The sequence below is a fragment of the Neodiprion pinetum genome, chromosome 2 (genome assembly GCF_021155775.2).
Source record: "Neodiprion pinetum isolate iyNeoPine1 chromosome 2, iyNeoPine1.2, whole genome shotgun sequence".
NCBI classification, from domain to species: Eukaryota; Metazoa; Arthropoda; class Insecta; order Hymenoptera; family Diprionidae; genus Neodiprion; species Neodiprion pinetum.
In genome coordinates this window covers 35,474,248-35,498,377 of record NC_060233.1, presented here as the reverse complement: position 1 = coordinate 35,498,377, position 24,130 = coordinate 35,474,248, and the positions used below count along the sequence as shown (strand labels likewise).

The 24,130-nt window shown below is 37.7% G+C and overlaps 1 protein-coding gene across 2 annotated transcripts; it reads right to left on the bottom strand.

Annotated features, from left to right (window-relative positions):
- Positions 1-1,338: 1,338 nt before the first annotated feature.
- On the bottom strand, positions 1,339-22,575 carry Lapsyn (Leucine-rich repeat activity-regulated protein at synapses). 2 transcript variants are annotated; one of them, XM_069133376.1, is made up of 5 exons: positions 21,761-22,575; positions 6,256-6,473; positions 2,703-5,998; positions 1,763-1,914; positions 1,339-1,638 (listed from the first exon to the last, which is right to left on the bottom strand). In XM_069133376.1, exons 1-3 carry the CDS (start codon positions 21,801-21,803, stop codon positions 5,171-5,173), a joined length of 1,089 nt encoding a protein of 362 aa, XP_068989477.1. In that variant the 5' UTR covers positions 21,804-22,575; the 3' UTR covers positions 1,339-1,638; positions 1,763-1,914; positions 2,703-5,170. The 2 variants fall into 2 exon arrangements, with proteins under 2 accessions (XP_068989477.1, XP_046469810.1); XM_046613854.2 differs by having other exon boundaries at positions 1,763-5,998.
- Between the last annotated feature and the right edge of the window lie 1,555 nt (positions 22,576-24,130).

The following is a 24,130-nucleotide window of genomic DNA, read 5'->3' as shown; positions in this document are numbered from 1 at the left end:
AATCCTAATTATGGCAAAAGTGGTTAAATTAGTGTATAAAATATGCAAGTATGAACGTGTAAATCATAAAATGAATCCTGTTAATCATGAATGTATTATAATATGTAGAATAAATTACGTATATACGTAATTGATTTAGAAGTTTATTACATTTTCGTATGGATATAGATTGATACTCCCTGTTGAGAACTGAGAAGTAGATTACATTTTTGTATAAATAGATTGTTTCCGCTTCATTTTGCCGCTGATTTTGGTGTTTTTATCCATCGATGTATCAGTTGGAGAAAATCACCACAAAATGATGCTATCCTGAGATTGAGCCAGGCCCAGAAGCATAATTATCATATGCTATTACCAATTGATGTATAAATTAGAGTTTTATCTCTCCATGCCCCTACTGTATCTGGAAAATCAAAACTTTTCAGATCAATATGGCCGAAAATTTGGATTTGTGTGATATAAATATTAGAAGATGCAAAATATGACTTAAGTATGAAATCTACAATTTAAGTATACTTGCAATAGACTTGTCGAAGGTTGATATTGATGGGATCTAAATCATGAAAATAAATTATTAATGCAGTAAAGAAGTGAGAAAAGCGGAACTCACCTAGATAGTACAGAACTCAATGAATTCTTAAAAACGTCGAAAGGCTTACGAATGTCCCAGAATTGGTTCGACGTCTCTAGGATATAATTTACTTCTGCGCTGTGTGAAAAGGGAATGAATGACAAGATAAAGAATTATATTAATGAATAGGTAATTTGGTCAAAGTATGTAATGATTGCCATTGCAGGTACATCATGGAAAAGGAAAAAAACCAAAATAGGGTTATTAGAATAAAATATCACATAATAACTATCACATTATGCTGAGCATAACAGAAGTAAGTAAACCAGTTGGTTAAAATTTGAATTGATAGGCATGCCCGGTGTATCACAGAACAAGGAAAAAATAAGAAATGAAGAAGTAACAAATAAAGTAATACATCAAAGTTTGAAAGTTACAGAACGAGTGTAACAGAAATGAGGAAATCAAAAATCACCATAATTGATAAAGCCAGAATACTCGTCTTTAGCTACATCATAAGCCGCTTCTGCGCGTATTGAAATTGCGTCTAATACTAAAGTTACATTCCTTAAAAGGTAATTTTTTAGTTTCTGCCTACAAGTAATGGGAAACTTTAGTTAATAAACCTGGCTCACAATCATATGACGACATCCATTTCCTAACGGTAGCAGAATGAGGCAAATATAAATATTGACGCTGACCTAATAGGCTTTAGGATAATAGAAATAAACCATCAACGCCAACTGCCTAATTTTTTCGGGGTACTGTCTATGATTTGGTGTAATATTATTATTGTTAAATTCATTCAACAGCAGCTGCAATTTAGCATCTTAAAAATGCCTTTCAAAAATAGTTTCATCGCCTTTGGAATAGGTTAAGGTTCTTTTCAAGACATCGATAGCTCCTCCCAATGATTGTAGTTTTGTATCTCTACGCTTCATACACCTCTGCAGCGCATCGAATTTTGATATCAGGGTCTCTTCTCTTAGAGATGGTTTCAAGCGTTTTGAGGAAACTTGGCTCGCAGCGTCAACTCTGTTTAAAATGGCGAAGGGTGACATAGTTTCCTGTAATTAGAAATGTAATAATACATTTATTAATTATAAATCTCCTGTAATTATATCTGACGCATGTACTTTAGATATATGTAGTAAAGTATACAACACATTATGCCGTATTTTTTATACATACCTTATTTTTAGATTTTCTTCCGTTAATTGCTCTATTTTCAGTTACAGTTTGAAGCAGATCGGAACGGCATTTCTTTTCAAACAATTTCTCATTTCGGTAGTAGTGATCATTTCGATGAAAAATGTTTCCGATCGTCAGGTCGAGGTTTAGTTCTTAAAGCAAATGCGATGCCAACTTTGTTTTCATTTGAAGGCAATGGAAGTATGATAACATAGTATATGTATAACTTGTTTCAGTTGTAAGTATTTGAATTTTTTGACACCGATTTATCTTATACAAGATATTTGTTAGACTTAGCAGAATTTTCTGAACAATTTTCCATACTTGTGAAGATGTGTTATTACGTGTACAGTTTAGTACTGAGCATTCAGAAAGGCAGGAATTGTTTTCAAATTATAAACTTCGAAATAAATTATAAAAGAAAAATATGAGCTTCGGAAGTAGGTATGTATCCAGAATTGCTTACGACCTTTAGATATACACCAATGGCCTCATGCCATAAAGGCGAACAAACTATGCACCCATACACATTCCATACACCCCTTTGGTTTTGCCCATCCACATGATTAATTCTATACTAAAATATTCATTCATAGGAAAGTTTGAAAAATACATATGGAATAATAAATTAATTATATTTAGCAACACTATTTATTGTAAAGACATTGAAAATGAACTCAATTTTGAATAAATCATCATTTTGGCCTTTGAAATATGTGTGTTATATCAGAATTTTTTTCATATCCTTGACGTACTTTCATATCTTATATTTTGTGTATATTTTTTACGTGCTATTATATTTTTTTGATTGAATCATAATTCTGTTAAATTAAAGCAGATATAAATATTATGATATCAAAGATGAGTTTCCCCCTCCACCTGGCCCCGAATTATTGCTATTTTTGCCGTATCTCGAGTGGCGAGTGTTTCCTCACTTTACCTGGCTTAGTGCCGTTGAATCGCGAAATGATGCGTGACGTAATTGCGCTATGCGACTATAAACAGACAGGGAACGAATGTTGGAAGGGATGGAGGTGAGAGAGAAAGATGTGCTATACAGACAACTTAACTAGGCGGGAGAAAAGGTGGACCAGAAGCTAGATTATGGAAGAACTGGCACACTAGCTTCACTTTATGCGCCTCTAGTATCCGCGGCTTTTCTATGATAATGTTAATAACTAATCACAAAGACTTCCCCGGCTATTCTAATTATAGATCAAAACGGTCGGCTTTGGTTCGAACGTCTGAAATTACCTCACGCGTGCAACGTTATCTATAAAATAAAAAAATAAGAATTTAAAATATGGGTACCCAGACGTGTTTGAATTACTATTTATTTTACAAATATGTGTATATATGTTTTAAAAAAATACTGCCTTATCCTTTTAAGTCTGTTAGTTAATTTCGCATGTGCCGGTTCGGGAAAGAATCCAGACTACTGGTGAAGCCTTCGTAGAGTATCCTGATACATTTCACCTTTTTTATATCGCAATACCACGCACCGCATGTCAGTGCAATTTGTGAGCCGGAAGCTTATTTAATTTTATCCCTTTTGATAGCAAAATCATCAAAGATTCTCGCCTGTCGGTGACCGCAAGAAGTCGAAGTTGCTTATAATAACTAACATCGCAAGATTGTTTATTATCGCATCAACTAACGTCACGTTTCAGCTGAATCTACCGCCATTAAATGACTGTAACATGAGATTTTTCGTAGATCTTGTACTTTGCTAGAATATGCTAGAATCATGATTTATCAGAAATGACGTTTCCGCGGGATTGAGAAAGTAAGCTTGGGAAACAGGCCCACAATTTACTACAATCTTGTCGGATTTCTAAATGTACAGACCTTTCTTGAAAGACGAGTGTAAGTTTTTTTTTTTTTATAATTCATAACACTTATGTGATGTAACATTTGGTTGATCAATCGAAACTTTGTTTCCAAATGATATATCAAGAACCGGTATCGGAATTTTTCAAGCCTCGGAAATTTTCCAAGACTGGTTGGACTCAGATTTTAGTGAGTGGACAATTTCTTTTATTCTTCGAGACGATAACATCGTTTAAAACTGAAATTCACTGTAGAAAAATTTCAGATTGAACTATGAAACAAAAATTCATAAAATGAAACTATAAAAAAACCGAAATTAATTTACACCTAAAAAAATAACTATATTTATATAATACACGTACAACTATGTGGAAACAGTAAAATTAGATATAAATTAAATTCTGTGAACAATTACTACGTAATACAATTATGTAAACAAATGAGAGCATATTTCAATGAATTACCTGCATTATATAGTGTACGTTGCAATCGATATTTGATCAATTTACTTCATAGAATTGATATGTATACAGTACAAGTATAAACATTTTTTATGCATTTAGGTATCTAAAACGACATCTGTAATTATATTAAGGAAGCAAAATAGAAAATTACCGCAATAAACAACTGAATCGTTGGAACGTAACATTAAGCACATAGGAACTATAATATATAATATAAATCTTTATTATATTTGGTAGTTGGTCGTAAGAAAAAGAAATTACGAGGACAACGAAAGGAAAAAAGCAACTGCGAATCTTCCTTATCGTTGCATCTGTGTGATGGTACTAAATGAAAAAAAATTAATTTAATAACAACAACAATAACGGTAATACTAATGATAATAATCATACAATAATATCGTTAAATTCAATAACATTCACTTGACTGATGCGATTTAATTTAAGATTTGCACAAGTAATCATCGATCACCTCTATGAAAAAATTTTTCATCATTATGGAATACTATTGTATATGACAGTATCGTTTGAACTTTATACTGTGCACGATAAAATATGCCATGAGAGAAAATGTTCACGTGCATAAAATTGAACGATTGCTTTATATGTATACAGTCACTTATATATGACTTACGATGAACGTTGTAATACTTCAACAAGTGATGTTACACAGTTTGCAACAATATCTGAAGTTCATATCTTTCACAAGCGGCAACAATTACGGTAGCATAATCCCGTTGTTTAATTAACGTAAAAAATTATGATAATTACAGTGTTTAAATGTTCTCATTCATGTTTGTTTTGTTCTTAAATTCCTTAGAAAGAAGTGGTTTAGGCATTTTGTCCAGGTCAGGGGTAAAATGGTATTCCACTTCACAAAGTTTCGGGATAATACCACGACCCTTGAGATACATCTACAAGTCTATTTGTAAGTCGTGATTTCGCAAATAAAAAAAAAAACCTCCAGAACGACCGTCACATGTCAGTTTCACGCATGCACACAGTTGCTCTTTCCACTTCACGTCTGGTCGTTCAAGACCACGCGTGTTCCTTATCACCGGCGATTTATCCGCCATTGAAGCGAAGCTCAGGCACATTTTCACTCGAGGACCGCCTCCTAGACTGGCTCAGGCAAATTGCCGTTGAGCAGTTCCGTGTTCGCGTTATTTGCGGCCAATGTTTGCGCCTTCTTCTTTTTCTTTTCCCGCTTCTTATTCCTCTTATGGACACAGTAAAGACCGATTATGACGCAAACCAAAAAGGCGAGGATGCAGCTTCCCGCTGTTATCCAGGTCGCCTTCGCCTTGGCTTGAGCTTTGGCGATCTCGATCGCTCCTAAGCATTCGTTGTACAACGCCATCGTCTCGTTTGTGAAACTCGTTGCGCTGCAAGAATCGAGGGTCTCGCGTTTACAGGCAATATTCGATACAAGCGTTATGTTGCGTATTTTCACCCACTTCATGAATTGGTGACAATCGCAACTCGAGTCCCCTAACGATATGGGATTGTTGGTGATATCCAAGATTTCTAATTTGCAGAACGGAGCCACATCGTCCACCGATAGCCGATCAATGTAGTTAGTCGATAGGTTCAGTTTAGTCAGCGACGGCTGAGGTCCGATCGACGGTATTTTCGTCAACTTGTTCCGCCCGATCTCAAGATGTTCGATTGGCGAAGTTACTTCCAGCTTGAATGTTCCGTCCGTGAGGAAGTTGTGCGACAGGTACAGCGTACGGAGATACGGAAGCTGGAAGAGGGTCGACGGTAGGACGTAAAAACCGTTGTCAGATATGTCGAGGACTTGAAGGTACTGGAGGTCCTCGATAGTGTTGTTGATATCGCTCAAAAAATTGTCATTGAGGAAGAGGGACACCAGTCTTGTATACGGGGCGAAGGTATGAGGCGGTAATTCTTCTCTCAGCCGGTTGGAGGACATCACCATTATCTTGAAACAAAAAACAAACACGACGTAGATAATTAGTAACCACGTGATCAAATTTAATCATGAACCGCAAAGTTCTCGATAGGAAATTTCCTTGCTAATCACGAAAAATGACAAGTCGTCCAAACTTTCATAAAAGTGTAATTTCTCCGTCGTCTACAGCTTGTAGCGAGTTCAAATCACCTGAATAACGTTGCGATTGGGAATAAAAATACGTATAAATGAAATCCAAAGTACCTATAGAATGGTAGTAGACTAACCTCGACTTTGGTGTTCAGTTTCTCTGGAATGTTCTCGAAATCTCTCCTGCTGCAATTGACCTGCAGCTTCGAATACCATTTGGAGTAAATACATTTACGAACGAACTGGCCTTGGTCTGAGATGAAGCTCGGCTTGCCGAGCACCATTACGTCAGCTGGAGCAGCTGCCATGCACAGAATCAGCGAGAAGATTCCGTTGGCTAGCAGGATGTTCATGGCTAATGACAGAACAAAAGAGACACGCTTTAGTTTCGAGATCTTCAATTTATACATTTTTTAAAGCTGTTGTCTTACGTGCTGTGGCAGGCAAATATACCGAATAAAAAAGATCACCATATTCGATCAGTTTCTAAGGAATATTCTTGTCAATTTTCAATAGCTTCGATATTCTTCGTTACGCTAGGTTCAATATTTTTCAATTTTCGCCTGCCACGTATGCGACTTCATGTTCACGGCTGTCGGCGAAGTAGCGTGAAAAACGGCGCAGAAATATGGACTTAAAATAAGACAGAAAATGCAGTAATTAGATCACTGTAAATTGAAGGGTGAAGTGATAGGCACGTCTTGAAAAGAAAAAAAAATCATCTGCTTAATAATAAAAAGGGTTAATTTACTCGCAGTTTGTTTTTCTCATCAATAACTAAATGACGTTATAAATTTCACGTCGACGATCAATCACGTGCTTAAATCACGTCAAATTATTACATTAATTAATCATAGCCGCCATAGCAACAACTGTAAAAACAATGTATATAGTTTAGAACGTAGGGCTCAAGCGGTACGAAATCCAAGGATCCGATACGTACAAAATCTCGTTAGAGCCGGGTGTTCTGTTTTTAGTTGCGGTGAAACCGTAAATACGATAGGGTTCCACCATGATTGGACAATTATTTTTGTCGGGAGTGAAAAAGCGTTCACGCTTCTCCGTCTTTGCCACGAATTACATACGTATACCGGGTACCGAGTTTTTTGACGACCACTTCACTATTGTCAAGCTGTACCATAAAGCGGCAACGCGCTACGGTTGCAGTAGTAATTCGCTTCTTCTCGCACTCGATCCCATCTACGTTGAATGAGAAAGAACTGCCTCACTCGTGAACTTGAAAAAAACTATTTAAACGACGTATAACAAATACATCGAATTTTGAAGCGTTCACGCAGATTTTTTGTTTCGCTGTTCAATTGTACTAGAAAAATCGCGTGATATACTTGAACATTATTGAGGCTTAACGTCACGGACAAAGGTGTTTGTCAAGGTGCTTGTATCACATTTTCGGCCACGTAGTTACTCGCCAAATGCCGATTAGCATTTCTGTATCCGTGTGTAAATCGTAATTTCAAATTTAATTTTGCGCGTAAATGAAATTATGCTCGTTAAGTTAGTTTGACGGTATTTAAAGCGGGCTAAGCTGCTAATCAGGCACACGTTGATTAATTAGAGTGTGACAAGATTGCGAGTCACATCCGCAGTAGTTCATTGTCAGTCACGTAATTTCGTGCTCGCTATGTTTCGCCACGGTTTTTGCCTCCACCTACCGAAACTGTTGACTTGTCTCGTGTATTTTGGTCTGTGTGAAATTTCAACGCGCTTTAAATGATTTTCAAGCATTTCAAATCCCTTTACTAAATCTCATGATTCAACAAAACTTGGTCTACCATGGTTACGGTTAGATGTTTGAACAATTTTGAATATAAAGAAGATGAAAAATCTTTCACCGTTTTCCTATTCGTCACTCTGAGTTTGGCGATACTTGTACGCTCGACAAATTTCTTTAAAAGGTAAAATTTCACGCGATGAACGAGTCGTTTCGTGGAAAATATTTCCCTCGTGACGAGTGCCGCATTACGTCAGGTTGGCGTGTTCGCGCGAAACTGACTGCATTGCGGTCTTATTACGTTATTATTCATGATTCGCGAAACTTGAATTTCCCTTCAACTGATGCAAACGACGCTCAACACCAACAAGAATTGAAATCTGGACCAATAATAATTAACGCAGAACAGATTATTTCGCCTGTGTATTATAGATGCGATTTAATGTTATATAGATCCACACAAATAAATCACTGAAATATGTTTGCGCAGATTAAAGATTGAACAGAAAGATACCGAGTGTGTTTGTTTTTGTTGATCGAACGAGCTGTTACAAAAGCCTGTCCATGATATACACTTGCGTGAAATTTAAACTGTAGTAAAATTTGTGAACTGCGCCCTGCTAAGCTAACCGAGTACAAAAATAGGCGGTGGTGGTGGTGTGCCCGAATGCTTTACGTTATGGACATCGGGGGGTCTGTACAATGTTAAGTCGATCTAGGTTACCGTTGAAAAATGTAAAATTAAATGAAAAAAACAATGTGCCGCATATTTATACTTTCTTAGTCCCAGTTTATTTTGTTTCTTAATCTTTTTCTTTACATCGAACCGGAACTTTTCGGCACCTGCCGAAAGAGCCGACAGCATCGTGCAGGTATAATAGAAAGAAAGAGAAAAATGAAATGTTGAAACAGTTTGGCAAGTTATACGATATTTTTTTTTTTTTTTTATCCCTGATTCGACAATTGGAAATCTAACTGAATTATAGAGTTCAATAGTGTTGAATAATGACGGACAATTTTTGTTAAATATTTATGTTAAGTATTGGCCAATCGCCAAAACGAGTGAAACAAAAGTTGAAATTTTGACGTATTTCTAATTTATAACCACCTTTCAAATTGTTCCGGAATTTTCATACGGTTGTAACTCATGGAATATAAGTAAACTTGTACGATAGATAATAGCACAAATATTGTATGCCGACACACATGGTTCCGTGCAATAAAATGAAAATCGTTTGAATCACCGTGCAGCCTGATGCAAAATAGTTTCTGCAGGTCGTCTGTTGCCGCTGCTGGTGAATGCCGCTTTTGATCCGGCAACAGCGAAATCATTGAATTTCGAAATAAACGATGTATAAATATTTTCTCAGATCGTAGGTACCTATGTGTGTAATGTAACTCTCGCAGTGTTTCCCGACGGTAACTTTCATCTTATTATTGCTGTGTAAATACGCGTATAATCTGTACGCCTGTATGTAAGCATAAAGCTCCACGTGAATCGAGGCTTGATGGATCTCTTTCCCGCCAGTTTTCGTATATAGCTGTCGTTTCGCATTCGATTAAAACCCAAGGCGAAGACGGGACTGCGAAGGCGATCATTCATCGTTATAACGTATTATACGTATGTATATACATACGCATACCTATACATCCATGTACACCGCAGAGGCACGTACAAACTCGCTGACTTAATTCTCGTGGGCGTATGTCGGCTGCCACTACATACCGCAAATCCTAAATATTATCATTTTGTTGAACGTGCAGAGTAACTGACTCACGCTCGAGGCATCTTAAACCCTGAAAACGAGAAACTGAATCAAAGCAGCGATATATCGCTCGTACATAATTGAATTGATACGTGATACACGAGCTGTAGTGACGGGAACTGGATTCACTCGATATCATCCACTGCAGTTAACGCTTCGTAGTGTCAGCTTATCTGATATTCCAATCTTGATAAAATAACAACTGCGAAAACTGATACACAAAATTCATTCGAAATATGAAAACGCACCTATAGTTATTCCCGTTTTATAATAAAATTAATACTGCTGAAATTAACCCAGCATTTGAAACAGCGAATCTGGCATAGTTTCGTGTACCAAAAGGCACAAGCATCGTTTCCTCCTTTTTCGTATACAGTTTAATTAGACTGTCGCCCGTTTCGGAATGATGTCGGAAGACTTGCACGTAAGCTATTCTTCTCGTGATCTTGTCTGCTGAACGTACACACTATTATTCACAATCAACGAGGCGTGTGTTCGTGGTTATACACAATGCAGACGATACCGCGTCTCTTAGAAATAACAAGTAAATACCTAGGATTATACGTGTATATATTACCGGTGATAAGATTGCACGTGCAGGAAATATTAGTTAGACTTTCGAAATGTCAGTTTTGACGAGCTTCTCGAGAGAACCATAATTTCCACTTATCGTTTTACAGCAACTGGGTTAATTACCGACGTACGTTCAACATTACGAACCGGAACTTTTCGGATGCCTTCAACTAATGTTATACTGTTAAAGTTTCCACTATACTCGTTTTCTATTTCATCATGCATCGAGGGTAATTTTCCATTCGGAAAACTTGTTTTGTTTCTACTGAAATCTACTCGAACCAAATTTAGAATATAGAAAAATAAATATAAGAACATTCGTAAGAGTCAAAAAAATTGTTTCTTAAATTTTCCAAAAAAAAAAAAATCTTCAATCGTTCCGTTAGTTTCTAGTTATGTTATATCCGCAAGACCTGCGCCATTGGATAACGTATGTTGTGAACATTTCTTGGATAAATTCGATGCGATACGCTCGAGAAAAAATTTGAAAAATTGAAAAATTAAAAAATCATCTTTCACCCGCCAAAGCGTTGGACGTGGACACGACCATCGTGGCTGCAGTCTCCCAGAGATACACGATTACGAAACCGATGGCGCGCGTTCCAAACGTAGTGACAAAAAGAAAACCAAAAACAGTGTGAAATCCGCCTAAAATTAGACAACCCTGGCCCTTACGGAATATATTTATATATAATGTAACATAGCTGCAGCGAACCCAAGAGTCTATAAATTTCCTGAGGGCTTTGGGAACTTTCAGTGAAAACAAATGACCACCGTTTTACAGTGATTTCAAGCTTGGATTACTATTCGAAAAAAAATTAAAAAAAAAAAAATAAATAAACTCTAAAAATAAAAAGAGGAGTGAGAAAAAACTATCTTTTATGCAGCGCAGTTTGTAATTCCGAAGCATAAAAATGAAGGGGAAACTTTACCTAATTAACTATTATTTTCCGTCGGTTGGTCACTTTTAGATGGTTCTACATTATTTCAGAGAATATTTCGCCTTCGTTCCGGATCGAATCAATCAAGGGACACGATCATTTTTCCATGATCGTGATCGTAGACGCGACGCGTGATCAAGAGTCGGCTGCGCTTAATGTATCAGCAGTTGTTTCGTCTTTTACGGTGAAATATTCGCGAGCGATGAAAAAAGAAAAAAAAAAAAAAAAACATGTTGAAATTACGAGAGATTCTCAGCATTCAGTCGGCGCCTTCTCGAGTTGGTAAATAAATCCTTGCGGCGTGAATCCCCGCAATTCATCGTACAAAGAATCGTTTCAAAGAATTCTTTGTAACGAGATTTTATGTATTTCGAGCTAATTGTAAATTATACATGGATTGAAACACGTACCCTGCAGAGTGTTAAATTAGCGTGGGTACATCAAATTTTGTCGATACGTCGTTAATTTGAAAATATGAATAATATACTGTAAAAATACCTACGATACAATATGCGGTAAATATTGCAAACAAAAGCATTTGAAAGTTGCTCAATTGAAATCGCGTCGAGGAAATTTCACATCTCCTTCAAATTGTATGGTCGTTATAAATTAGCTTCTAAAATTCTCACCTCAACTATTGTGTTTTACCATTCAATGAATGTGTGCTGACCTTCCGCGTTGTACAAAATAATTTCTCCGTATTCTGTGTAATAACATCCCGTGGGTTTATTTCCATGTCCTTATCCGTAGGTGTGGCAAAATTTATAAACACCCGGCTGACAAATCGATGGAACACACCCACCTACTCTGAATTTTTTAATCAAGTATAGAAATACTGTATTGTATACGTGTATGTATATAAGGCATTTCACTCTGAACCGACCTTCGCCTGGCCATCACATAATCGGCGATTTTATTTATTTTTACGTACGGTATAGTGTGCGCAAAAAAATCGTCTTTCACTGACTTTTAGATTTTTTGGACCACAGGTTTGATTTTTAGAACTCCCAAAAACACAATTTTCAAACGAATATTCCTAATCGACTGGCTTCAAATCTTTCTCACAAATTCATTGTTGAAAAACAAAAAATTTTGAGACCAAGATGGAAGTGAAGCACAGCTCTTGGTTCAAAAGCTACGGGCGAAACAATTAATTAAAACGTGAAAAAAATCGAATTAAACATAAATTACAAAAATACAAATTTATATTTTACACGTTTTTTTTCAACTTTTCAATTACCTGATTCGCCTCTAGCGTCTAATCCAAAAACTTGCCCACTTCCATCTTGGTGTCGAAATTTTCGTCTTTCGTTAAAGAATTCATGGAAAAAATGTGAGGCCAATCGATCAGGGCTATTCATTCGGAAATTGGGTTTTCGTGTTTTTGGCAGCAGTAAAAAACAAACTATTTTTCTTTTCGTATACTTTACACCATACTATAAAGATAAAAAAAAATCGTCAACGGTGAGGGTCATACGTAGGTTGATTTGGTGTGGAATAAATATATATATATATATATTCAAACTGCAGCGCAGCGATTTTCGAAACATTTTTACAACCTGTTTTTAGCGTCTTTTAATCGACATTTCAATTCCACTATAGAGTCACCGTTTATTCTCGTTCCACCGTGTATTCGACAGAGAGTTACCCTACTTGCAACAGGCTGCTCATAAACTCTCTCTGCCCTTCGCCGAGCGACTTCGTAAAAAAAAGTCAAGCGGGGAGATAAATCGGGTTGGATCTTAACGCGGGGAATCGTTTATTTCAATAAACTCGGGATATTATCTATCGTTGTAATATGGGAGTCAGTTGTTATTTCAGCATTGCTGTATCGAGTGTGAAAAAATGCAAACAGCTACATTTCTTCTAGGTCGTAACTTGCAGCATTTTCTTCCGCCGATTCAAAGAAGCCCGAATATTATTCAACTCGTCATTCTGTCGGACGTGAAAAAAATTAAATTTCTCAAAATTTCGATCCGTTTCGTACCTTCATTACAGCTGCATCCATTTTTCTTCTTCTTTTTTGTAATTCTTCTTATATTCCGTGCAAGATCCTGGATTTTTTTTCATTTTCAGGTAGCCGACCTGCGTGCCTGAAGGGGTTAAGGATAATGTTCGGATAATTTTGGCGTTTTTTGATACACATTGTAGCGCGGATATCTGATCAGACGACGCGAAGAATACCAGAAATTTTTAGGTGTTTTTATAATCAGCGTGGCCTATTAATTGGATGGAGGCCTCGTAAAACGAGGCGGATAAATCGAGATTCCGTGACCGGAAATCGTTGAGGAAGAAGAGCGTCGGAAGCGTCGATCTGGTGAGGACTGCGTGGATCACAGCTAAGCCAACATTGACTACCGCTGTTATTAATGTTTTTATTAACCCTAGGATGCCGTGCAGAGAGAAAGAGAGAGAAAGAGAGAGAGACTCGCATACCTTCATCCGCAGGTTTAGATTCGGTGGATATTTTCGTTACTGACGCGGTCTCGTCCAAGTGCCGGTATTTTCGGGACTCGGCACTCGAAATTACTTCGCATTTCGATACAAGCCATAATTTGTTTGCAGCGTGATTATGCAGGATAACCGGCTCCTCCGCACCATATCGATATGAGTGAAACCCGAACCCGGCCGCGTCGCAAAATGCCAAAAGTTGCAAATGTATAATCGAGGCAGGCGATATTCATTCGAATTGCAAACAATTCGACAGTTTAAAAACTGGTTATCGAATTTTAAATTGAAGGAATTTATGAATACGGGAATAAAATATGTTGATAAATAATTAACAGATATACCTATGGGAAATAATTGGAAATGATCGCGATTCGCGCGACAGCGTTGGAGAAGTTACGAAAATCATTGCAACTTTTGTAGAAAACTTTTGCCAAATTGTTTCAATTCGTTAACATCATATATGCTGTTGATTTTCATCGATTTCGTGTTTACCAAACGGTTTCGGTTTGTTTCCAATGATTTACCAGTATATTGGATGATTTCCTCGAATCATCGAAAATTAATAAAAAGATGGAAACCAGTAAAACTCCCTCGATATCAATACTAAGGAATTGAAATCATTCTTTCGATTTCCAAGTGAACGAACCATCGCGCGTAAGACACGTATTTTTCAAATATGCGGATCGAAAAGTTCGACGAACCCAGAGGCAATTGATTCTAAATTTTTTTCTATTTTCACACTTACATTTTTGACTAGGAATCTTATAACAGGTATTCGCTTCTGTGAGACTCGCGCTACGCTGCACTTGTAGTGAATACGTATAACGTAAAACTATAAGGTTACATGGTTTTCCTGCAGTTAAAGTGTCGCATGTCGGATTCCTGGTGTCGTCTGACCCTGTCCACATGCTGAGCAAAGACGAGTATCGATCTGATTACAAAATATCGAACAGATCGCTAAGCAAAGCTGTAAGGGGTAACGAAAGGCGTCCAGGTTGGCGTAACTACGCTCTTGTACTGCAGAGCTGCGGTCGGAAGGCAGATACAAGTTGTTAATTAAGCCGAAAGTTATTTTCCATCGCGCAATAATTCGATTCTGACATCCGAGAATTAACGACTGACCATAAATCAATACTAGATCCTTACCGTATACTCAGTTAACATTAAATGTCAGAAACAGGTTCGTTCATTAAATTCTTAGTACAATATGCAGGCTCTTGATTTCATGCAAAACCTCAAACCGGTTATTATAGCAAATTTATCAGCGTTAACTTAACTGTGCATTTGATTTAATTTGATTTATAAACACGCGTAATTTATTCAGCTTTAAAATATAGCGCGGAATTTTTTCCGTAGGTATATAAAATTATGTACTTATTTATACTCAGTTTTATCATATTCTGTGATTTTTCAGTGAATCTGCAGCGTAAAATACGGATCAGTGTATTATCTTCCCGGGAATCAGTTAACTCAATGTATTCGTGGCATTCAATTACCTCTCGGTTGCGTTTATCTCTTGAGAAAAAAAAAATAAACGGCCTCATTTCTTATCTCCAGCTTGACGTGTCCTCATTTTCTATACATATACACTCGGAAAATGTTCAGTTTTTCCCCCTCTCGAAAAATAAAAAAAAAAAAAATTATATGCTACTCGGAACGAACTTCAGGATTGATTTTTTTTTATCTTCATCGATGTATTATTTCGTAAAAATACCATTGGAAAAAAGTTATAGTCTCTGTAAGTAACTGCCATTAACGATTCCAACCTTACAGCCAAAAAACGCCAAAATTTTTCAGATTATTTTCTTGGCTACTGATTCTGCAACATTTAGGTCGCATTTTTCGATTTCTCAAAGTACCACTAAGTCGGCAAAATACGCGGGCCATAAATCTATTATTCTGAAAAATCGTTGGTCATTTTTAAACTTAAAAATTCTTCTGAGAAACGATCAGTTTTATTTGCCTCGAAAATGAATATGTCTGGGACAGTGAGATAAAGGTACAACAACAACCAGCGAGGGAATTGGATCATCGCCTTTATCCTTATAATATGCACTCTGGCAGACAGATCGATTTACGATCGTGCCGACGAAGGGATGCGACTCGTGCGCAAGCGATTGTCTAGGGTTACAATTTTTGCACGTACGATTCTTAATTCGATCGTTGCACAAAAGAAGCGCGACAGGGGAATAAATGCAGTCGCGACGAGTGCAAGAAGCGCAACTTTTCATTCTCTTCCTCCTTTGCAAGTCGTTTCGTAACTTAGCTATTCACTATTCTTTATTACATTGCGCGAAGCATACTTCGATATAATTTTCAACCAATACCTAAATTTACGTCGAATAATGTGTCGATAATATTTTTGCCATCGGTGATATTATTAGAATCCGAAAAAGATCAGGCACAAATTGAAAACTTATTTTCATAACATTTTTTATGTACAGAAAGAGAGAGAGAGAGAGAGGGAGGGAGAAATGCGATGAAAGATTTGTGTTTTAAAGAAGTGAAGTGATTCTCAAAACTTTATTCTCACACCCGTTATTTATCCAACATTTTTTAGAACAGCGCAATTTATGGAATTGAATTCGCCAAAAAACCGACCTTTTTCTCTTCGTCCTGCGATTTATCACATTGTCATAACTACCTAGTATACATACCTACAGTTATGTATCTCGAATAACGTATGATCTGAAATTACTTTCCAATTGACCTATCTGCGAATGATTTTCGATGATCTTTTAATTGTGTTATCAGTTAACTCTACTTGTTAATAATCTCTGATAGAAAGTGTGATATTTGACACGAACCCAGCCTTTTCTGAGACTGCAACGAACGACAATAATGATGATAGTTTTTCATGAAATGACGTTTGAAGGGAGAGAAAAAAAAAAAAAAAAAATTAAACACGGGCTGCGGTATTTTCCTCTTGGATTTAAGCGAGACGTATTTAAGTTATTCGATTTTGAGCTTGTATTTCCTGACAACTAATTCGCTCAATTTCCGCTTCATATTGCCGGTGTAAAGATACGACGCAGAACGATACGACAGACGTCACAGGCCCATTCGAAACGATCAAGTTCCTATCTCGAAGCCGCCAGGCGTTGTTGTTATTCGGAAATGCTTATCCAAATATTATTTGAAAAAAGTTATAGGACGTGGGTTACATCTATGGGCCAGACAGACGATCCCTAAGCATTATTTATTGGTGTCTTTCACGTTGGTACGCGTAGACCTACACAATAAGACACGCCGATGGTGGGCTACGTCATCGGCAACGACACGATAACGCAAACGTTATGTCACATCGGAAACAATCGGATCCGTTTTCTAAGCCAGACACACCTTAAGTATTATCAATTCTACGATACAATTGATACGTCTCGAAAATTCATTCCATAATTCAACATTTCATGTCCTCCCGCAGTGATTCGTTCAAAATTTAATATGAAAATTATCATAGTGGGATAGTATGGCTTATCCCACGCGGAATTTTAAGAACAGCGGTGCAAGAATTGCGTTGAAACCGAACGTCTATGTGGGTATATTTCAAAAAAGGAGTGATATTTCGTCTAACTCTCTCTCTCTCTCTCTCTCTTTCTTTAAAAGTTAAATTATAAGTTGATTGTAACTCGCTACGTTTGTTAACCATATTTGCTGGCTTCTTTATACCTAAAGGCAATCGCCTCGGTATAATAAAATTTGTATCTATCCATCCATCTATCTATCTATCTATCTATCTCTGTAAAGCGTTGAAAATCCGTCACCAAGGGAATAACGATGTTATACAACTTATTTCGCTGGGGAAAAATGATTACGTAAAGTTTTTATTTGAAAATGAACATTTTCGGTATGAGTGTAATTTATAACGCAGGTATGATATTTGGGACACATTTGCTCAAGCGATCGCTTACCGTCTCTCGTTATCGTTGTTCATTAACTGCGACACAAAAATAAAATCGTATCAACTTCTATCCTCTATGCGCAGTGCCGCAAATATTTCCGTCGAGTATACAGGTGTAAGTGCATTATCATATGTAATATACCAAGTCCACACGAAAGTACTAATATTCATACTCGGAAGTAATTTGAGAATCAGGACTTGAAATTTGAAAACACGTATAACAGGACAGGCTGCGATCTACGGCAAGTATAATCATTATTTATATCTATGTTTACGATACATTTAATTTCGCGATAATAAGCCGGAGTATTTTTTGCCATTATCTATACATACAAACGGCGATAGGGAAATTCAATGAATTCAGCCGCAGGCACACTAGGAAAACTACACGTGCCCAGTGATTCGTTAACCATTTAATATTACATATTATGTACCTACTTCGGCTTGCTATACCAACGTGTATATCACGCGTGCATCTATGTATATACGTATATACAGTTCCACTCAACGGGAAGTTGAGATGAAGATCAACAACCCAACCCCCGGCGAAGATTTATAAACTTGTCAAAGAATTTTATTACTATTTTCACGATGTACACACATCTCAGGATTTACGGGCAATCATCTTTTCTTCCACGTTGTTGTTCTTTTTTTCCTTTTTCACTTTTGACTTGATTTGATTTTTTTTTTTTTTTTATTTTTCTTTCCGCTTTTCTCTCCTCTCTTTCTTAAAAACCTACTATGTACCACACACAGCCGCATTCGTCCAAACAAGAAAATAATCCGATCTGACCTCGCAGCGTGAGCCGCAGGCTGCGATAACTCTTTACGGTTCGTCTCTGTATGTGTGGATGTATGTGCCATAGGTAATTCTTATAAGCACTCGTTAAAAGGCCTATAAATATCGGAACTCCTCAAGTTATAAGTGCCGATGATTGTCAAGCTGATCCAAAACGTTGTTATTCCCGCATCGTTGCGCAACAACGCGTCACAACAGGTGTGGATAAGTAAATTGACATTTTTTTCCACACAATGATTTTTTGTGCAAGTTTTTTAGAGATCGTTCGCAGAATTGTCGAGAAAAAATTTAAAATCTTGTTACGTGCCGCGTTTTTAAATGCGTAACAAATTAAATAACAATAATTACAAATCAAGTTTCGAAGACAAAACGATGAGAAAGAAAAATTTATAACGTGTATCTACTTTTGATTCCTTGTTATGGGGTAATAACACAATTATACGCACACACGTCTGTTTGAAGGATCTCGAGATGAATTCACAAAAAGCTGTGCCAACAATCTCGGAAACGAGACTCGAGTCTGTTAAGACGCAATAAATTAAACCACGGCTCGCATTGCGACATCCAATTGTTTAAACGTTGCCAAAAGACCGCTCGGGCAGTTTCCCTTGAACTTGAATAATTAATATAATGTGTAGCCAGTGTCAAAGATGATATCAGGCGTCGCGGCGACACGTGTTTCACGATCCGACTGTGAGAGAAATTAAACTTTGCATCATATTTATGTATATACGTATAACGTACGATGCATAACCGAGAAACGCGAAACTTCGTGGTGTTCGTTCTAATACTTACGCGACTTTTTCGGCGTCTACTCAAGATCGGTAGACCGTGAATCCGGTCCCTGGCGAAAAAGACACTCGTCGAAAATTCGGAAGGGAAAAATAAATTTGGAAAATAAAAGTATCAGAGATAATTAGCGTTAATAACGACGATGAAAATATTACATCGGTTTTTTTTCAGTCTTTGCTCGCCGAACTTTCGCCAACGGCAGCAATAGCAGTGAACTTCCGTCGAACGACTCTGATTTTCAATTTGTGATTATCATATGTACATATAAAATCATGGACCACGTTCAACGGCGTATATGCGGAAAGCGCAACGCAACGGTTGTCAAAGAGCAGTCTAGCCGCGGGTTTTCAGAATTAAGCTTTGAATCTTATAGGCGGCATCGCGGCCGTTGTTTTTCAAGGTATAACTCAGGCAACTGTATAGTGGAGGGTGAGAAGCTTTTAGTCGATAAAATTTCCACCTCGTTCATTTCTCAACTACTTTACATGGTCGCTCCTCGCTGGCCGGTCTAATTTTGTTAGCTCCATGAGCGGCCCTCCGCGGACTGCAGACCTTAACTCTCGACTGAATTACCACAAGGTATAACAATATTATATTTCATACGATGAGCACGGTAGATATGTAACATGTAAGAACTGTTCGCACAATATTTATATAACGTTTCGCAACAATTTTTCCAGCTCAAGAGCACGGAGACGCAACTCTGGTTTCATATTTTTCATCATCTGCGAGGATGTGACAATGTTCCGTTTACAATTCTCAAATTTCGGTGAATAACGGTTGAGTAATAAAGCAGTTGATAGGTTTGCATAAAGGAAGGACTGCAGTTCAGGAAATTTATAACTGTGTATAAGTCTGCGGTCGAACGTTGTTGGAATAATATTTCAGCGATATTCAGATAATTCGTTGCGTCAAGTGCCCGCCATTTGCCCACCGCATTTTTCTACAATTTTTTCCATCTCAAGTTCGTACTCATACCGAGGATATTATAAGAAATCGACTTCTTATCGTATTCCAAGATCCGACCGTCTTAAGACTTTCCTTTGTCCAGAGGCAGTGGGAATTTCCGAATAGCATTATAAACGCGCATGCACGTATAATTTCACTTTGAATAACACCGCATATACCGGATTTCAGAGTAACTTAGAAATCGGCACATTTTACAAAATGGAAGCAAAGAAGATTCGGAGAGAAAACCAATCTCAGGAATGAATATCCGATATTGCTATAAGTACAAAAAATGGCACATCTTGAAAATCACGGTTCTCGGTGTTTTTTTTTTTTGCTATTCACGATTTTTCGTCTCGCTTTTTTACTTCCCTCTCGAAATTTACAGAGTTGACGATCGACGTGCGAAATTCCGAATTAAGCTTCGTCATGCCTGCGACAAGTTTGGCGGTCACGAAATTCGTAATTAAATTATCGATCAAGGCTTTACAGTCGGCAAATTTTTTCACCGTGTAAGCAGTGAAATAAAATGAAAATAGTTTTAAAACACCGCACGAGCAGCGTTACGACTTATTTATCCCCACTTGTCGCTGTTGCAGGCATTATATCTATACACGACATTTATATGTACATGCATGCAACATATGTACCTTATCGTCGGACGTATTTCGGAACGTTGCTGCTTTTTAGCCGCACGCAAGCAAGTCGGCCGCGTTGCGTATGCACACCTAGTTATAAACAGTACGTGTGTACAACTACTATTCGTGCACCGCCACCTGTACACCCTCGATTCTTGTCAAATCAGACAAAGCAAATCTTATCTCATACAACATACACATAAACTCGTGCAGGCAATGGACCTGGAGGAGGTATAAAATTTTACATTATCAGATTGTAGAGTCAAGCTTCACGCTTGATGTGCGGCAAGCAACAAGCGCCATAAGACAACAACATCACCGAAACGGTGAATACTCATTTTTATCGTGAAATTCGGAGAATTCATTTTTGCGAACTTATTTTTTCACACGTACGCTTCTCTGCAGGCTAATTTGAGTCTCGTATTATTATCCGTTATGTTCACCGCGTTACTGGGACAAAGCGTGTATTATAATCGTATTATAAACTGTATTATACACATTGTGGTTTGAAAGATCTCAGATAACGAGGCACAGAAAACAGTCGTCTTTATCTCATAACGTGTAACCTACTACAATTTTACCCCCAACTCGGTTATTTCTATGAATTATACAACGCCTGTCGAATCGTGAAAGTAAACGTGAATGTTAATTTAGCAATTATTTTATCAGCTGTTCTTCAGTTCGCACACTAATATGACTGTAGGCATACGCATACACGTACATTTTTTATTCTTTATCTTACAACTTCCAAAACGTACTTAAAATTAGTTCACACGTTTGAATAACCTTTTCGTCACGTTTACGGTTACCGGTTCAGTGATCGGTTCCGGTGTGAGAAATCATGGACGTAAAATACCGATTTCAGAGAAACGGAGAATTTTAGTACGACCTCACAAAGCGTCCGTCACTGCAGACAACCGAGAGTCGTTTCACCGCTGAACAATCGCGTGTAGTTCAAGCGGTTTTCAATTTGAATAATGACGAGGGTATTTTTTTCAAACTGCCGTAGATATTATCAAAATAAAATAGATACATACATGTTACGTTATCAAAATAAAATATGTACATATACATGGTATACGTGTATGTATAAAAAGGTACCTTTGGTCGAACCAGTAGTCAGAGGCATGAAATCGATCTTCATTTTTTGCGCTTAATTTCAGCCAGCCGAAGTATGATTCATCCAAATGACGATTCGTTTGTTATCACTGACAATGATACACGTACTTCCTGTGTTGAAATCCTGACTCACTCACGATTGAAACCTCACGGAACGATCGATGATGATTCTCGATTTAAACAAATGAAATTGTGTTTCGGCAAACGAACAATTGTAAATAGGCGGTAAATAATTTGTAAGAAGACACTGTTGCGACCGTACGTATATTGAATAATCGTTGCACAGAGTAGTCGACGCAATGCGAGAAGCTCTCTTCACTGCCGAATTACGATCATCGTTCGGTTTTTCGAAACGGTTGTAGTTTCACCGCCAAATCACAACGATCGCACACACCAAAGTTTAGATTATTCAAACCTAGTTAAATGCTACAATAATAGATTTTTTTTCACCGCACATTTTCCACCTTGCACTAAAACGCGATTATCCAAAGCTTGTAAGCACCGCTGATCGTCATTGCCTGCCGAGTCCTGGTCGCGCAAGGATTACGCATGACTTTTTTTTTTACCGGTTTGACGAGTCTGCGAAACGGGATGATAATCGGTCGAACCGCAGGAACCTGCCGGAAACCGGTACGAAAATCGGGGAAACTTATTCCTGAAAAACGATGTGGCTGCGAGTCCTGCGCAGCTTTAAAAGAGACGCCAAAGGTTCCGATCGGCGCGCGAGTCTCGATGCTGCCGCAACAACGTCCAACATCAAACTGCTGCTGAGGCTTGAAACCTGAGGTGGCGACTGCTCGCTGCTGCGAACCGAAGTAAGGTCCGAATCATCCTGCAGCGGCAAAGCAAACGGCGAGAAACGCCGATTCGCACCTTCTACTTTTACCCCAGAAAAAGACGATCGGCACGGATCGCCTATACCGATTTTCAAATTTTTTTTTCCGCCGGTAATCACGGGTGCAGTTTGATCGGCTATCGATATTCTTCATCGTTTGACCAGTTTCAGCGGAAATGCTGTAGCGCGTGTAAATGCATACGTATTGTAACGTTCACAGTCGAAAAATGATGTTCAACTTGTTCGAGCCGATCGGATAATGTCGGCAATTAATTTTTCGCAGCAAACCATATCGCATTTGACCTTTGAAAATTTGAATATTTTAAGGCTTTTGACGAAGGTCACTAAGCCGAAGTGACAATATGATTTCACGCGTCTTTGGAATTTCCAAACTCTTTATGATCCGGCAACTGGACTTGGGAGTTCAACAACTTCTTGTCCAGCGTTAGAATTTCACCCTGCGATGACAGATTTATCTTTCATGTTGGAACTAAATAGACAATTGAGGCAACGACGTGTTTATGTGTTCTGCTCTGAATATCGGTGTCGCGTATACAAGCCTGCGTATAATCCTCACCGTAACGTGTCAACTGCTGGATTACAGTCGGCTCTGTGAGCCAGGTAGGACAATAAAATGAGTCATCAAGCCGAAGACACAAGGTGCATACCTACTTAAGTACTTAGGGGGTGCCGGAGGTTTCGGTTGAAAGTAGGAAACATGAAACTGGTTTGTGACGGTTGGAGCGCTATTAATTTGTTCGCCGAAACGGATGAGGAAGTTTGCTCGATCGGTGCAACCAACGACTTCGAAGAAAAGGAGACGGCAATCCCCGGATATATCGACAGTTAAGAAATCGTCTGAATCTCTCAGAATTTATTACATAGTGCATGGTCAACGTAGACCGAACAGATGAATTGAATATTTTATCGGAATTGAAGATTTGTCTCGATGCTTCAACCTTTGTGCAACAACAGTTTTTTGCACAAATTTTCCCAAGTGTTTTTTTTTAAATTACAAGAAAATGGCTTCGTGATCCAATTTAAGAGGAACGTTCACGCCTGTGACGTTATCGGAAGTCAAACCGCAACTGCAAAGATCTAAAGGATAACAGAAACATAATGCTCTTTACACGAGTTTTAACTACACTCAAAAATCTATAGGGTGTCTCTCATGTTTTACTCGTCAAATCAACAAATATAATGTTGTACAATTGTGAAATGAAATAGCAATATTCCAAAAAGTAGAAAATTGGTGGCTCCAAGGAAAAATTTTACACTTACATACGTATATGTATACATGTATATATTATATATAAAAAAGTTATACGCCCTTTTATCACCAAAATCGCTTTTTGCCGAACGGTAACAAGCATTTTTATTCATTTATTCGATGATCTTAACTTTGAACGTTCGTATCGATTACAAGATGAATATTTAGCTGTATAGTAGTATCGACCTTTTTTATAGAAAATTCTATTACCTACAAAATGGAAACAAAACGGCTCCGTAACTTGCAT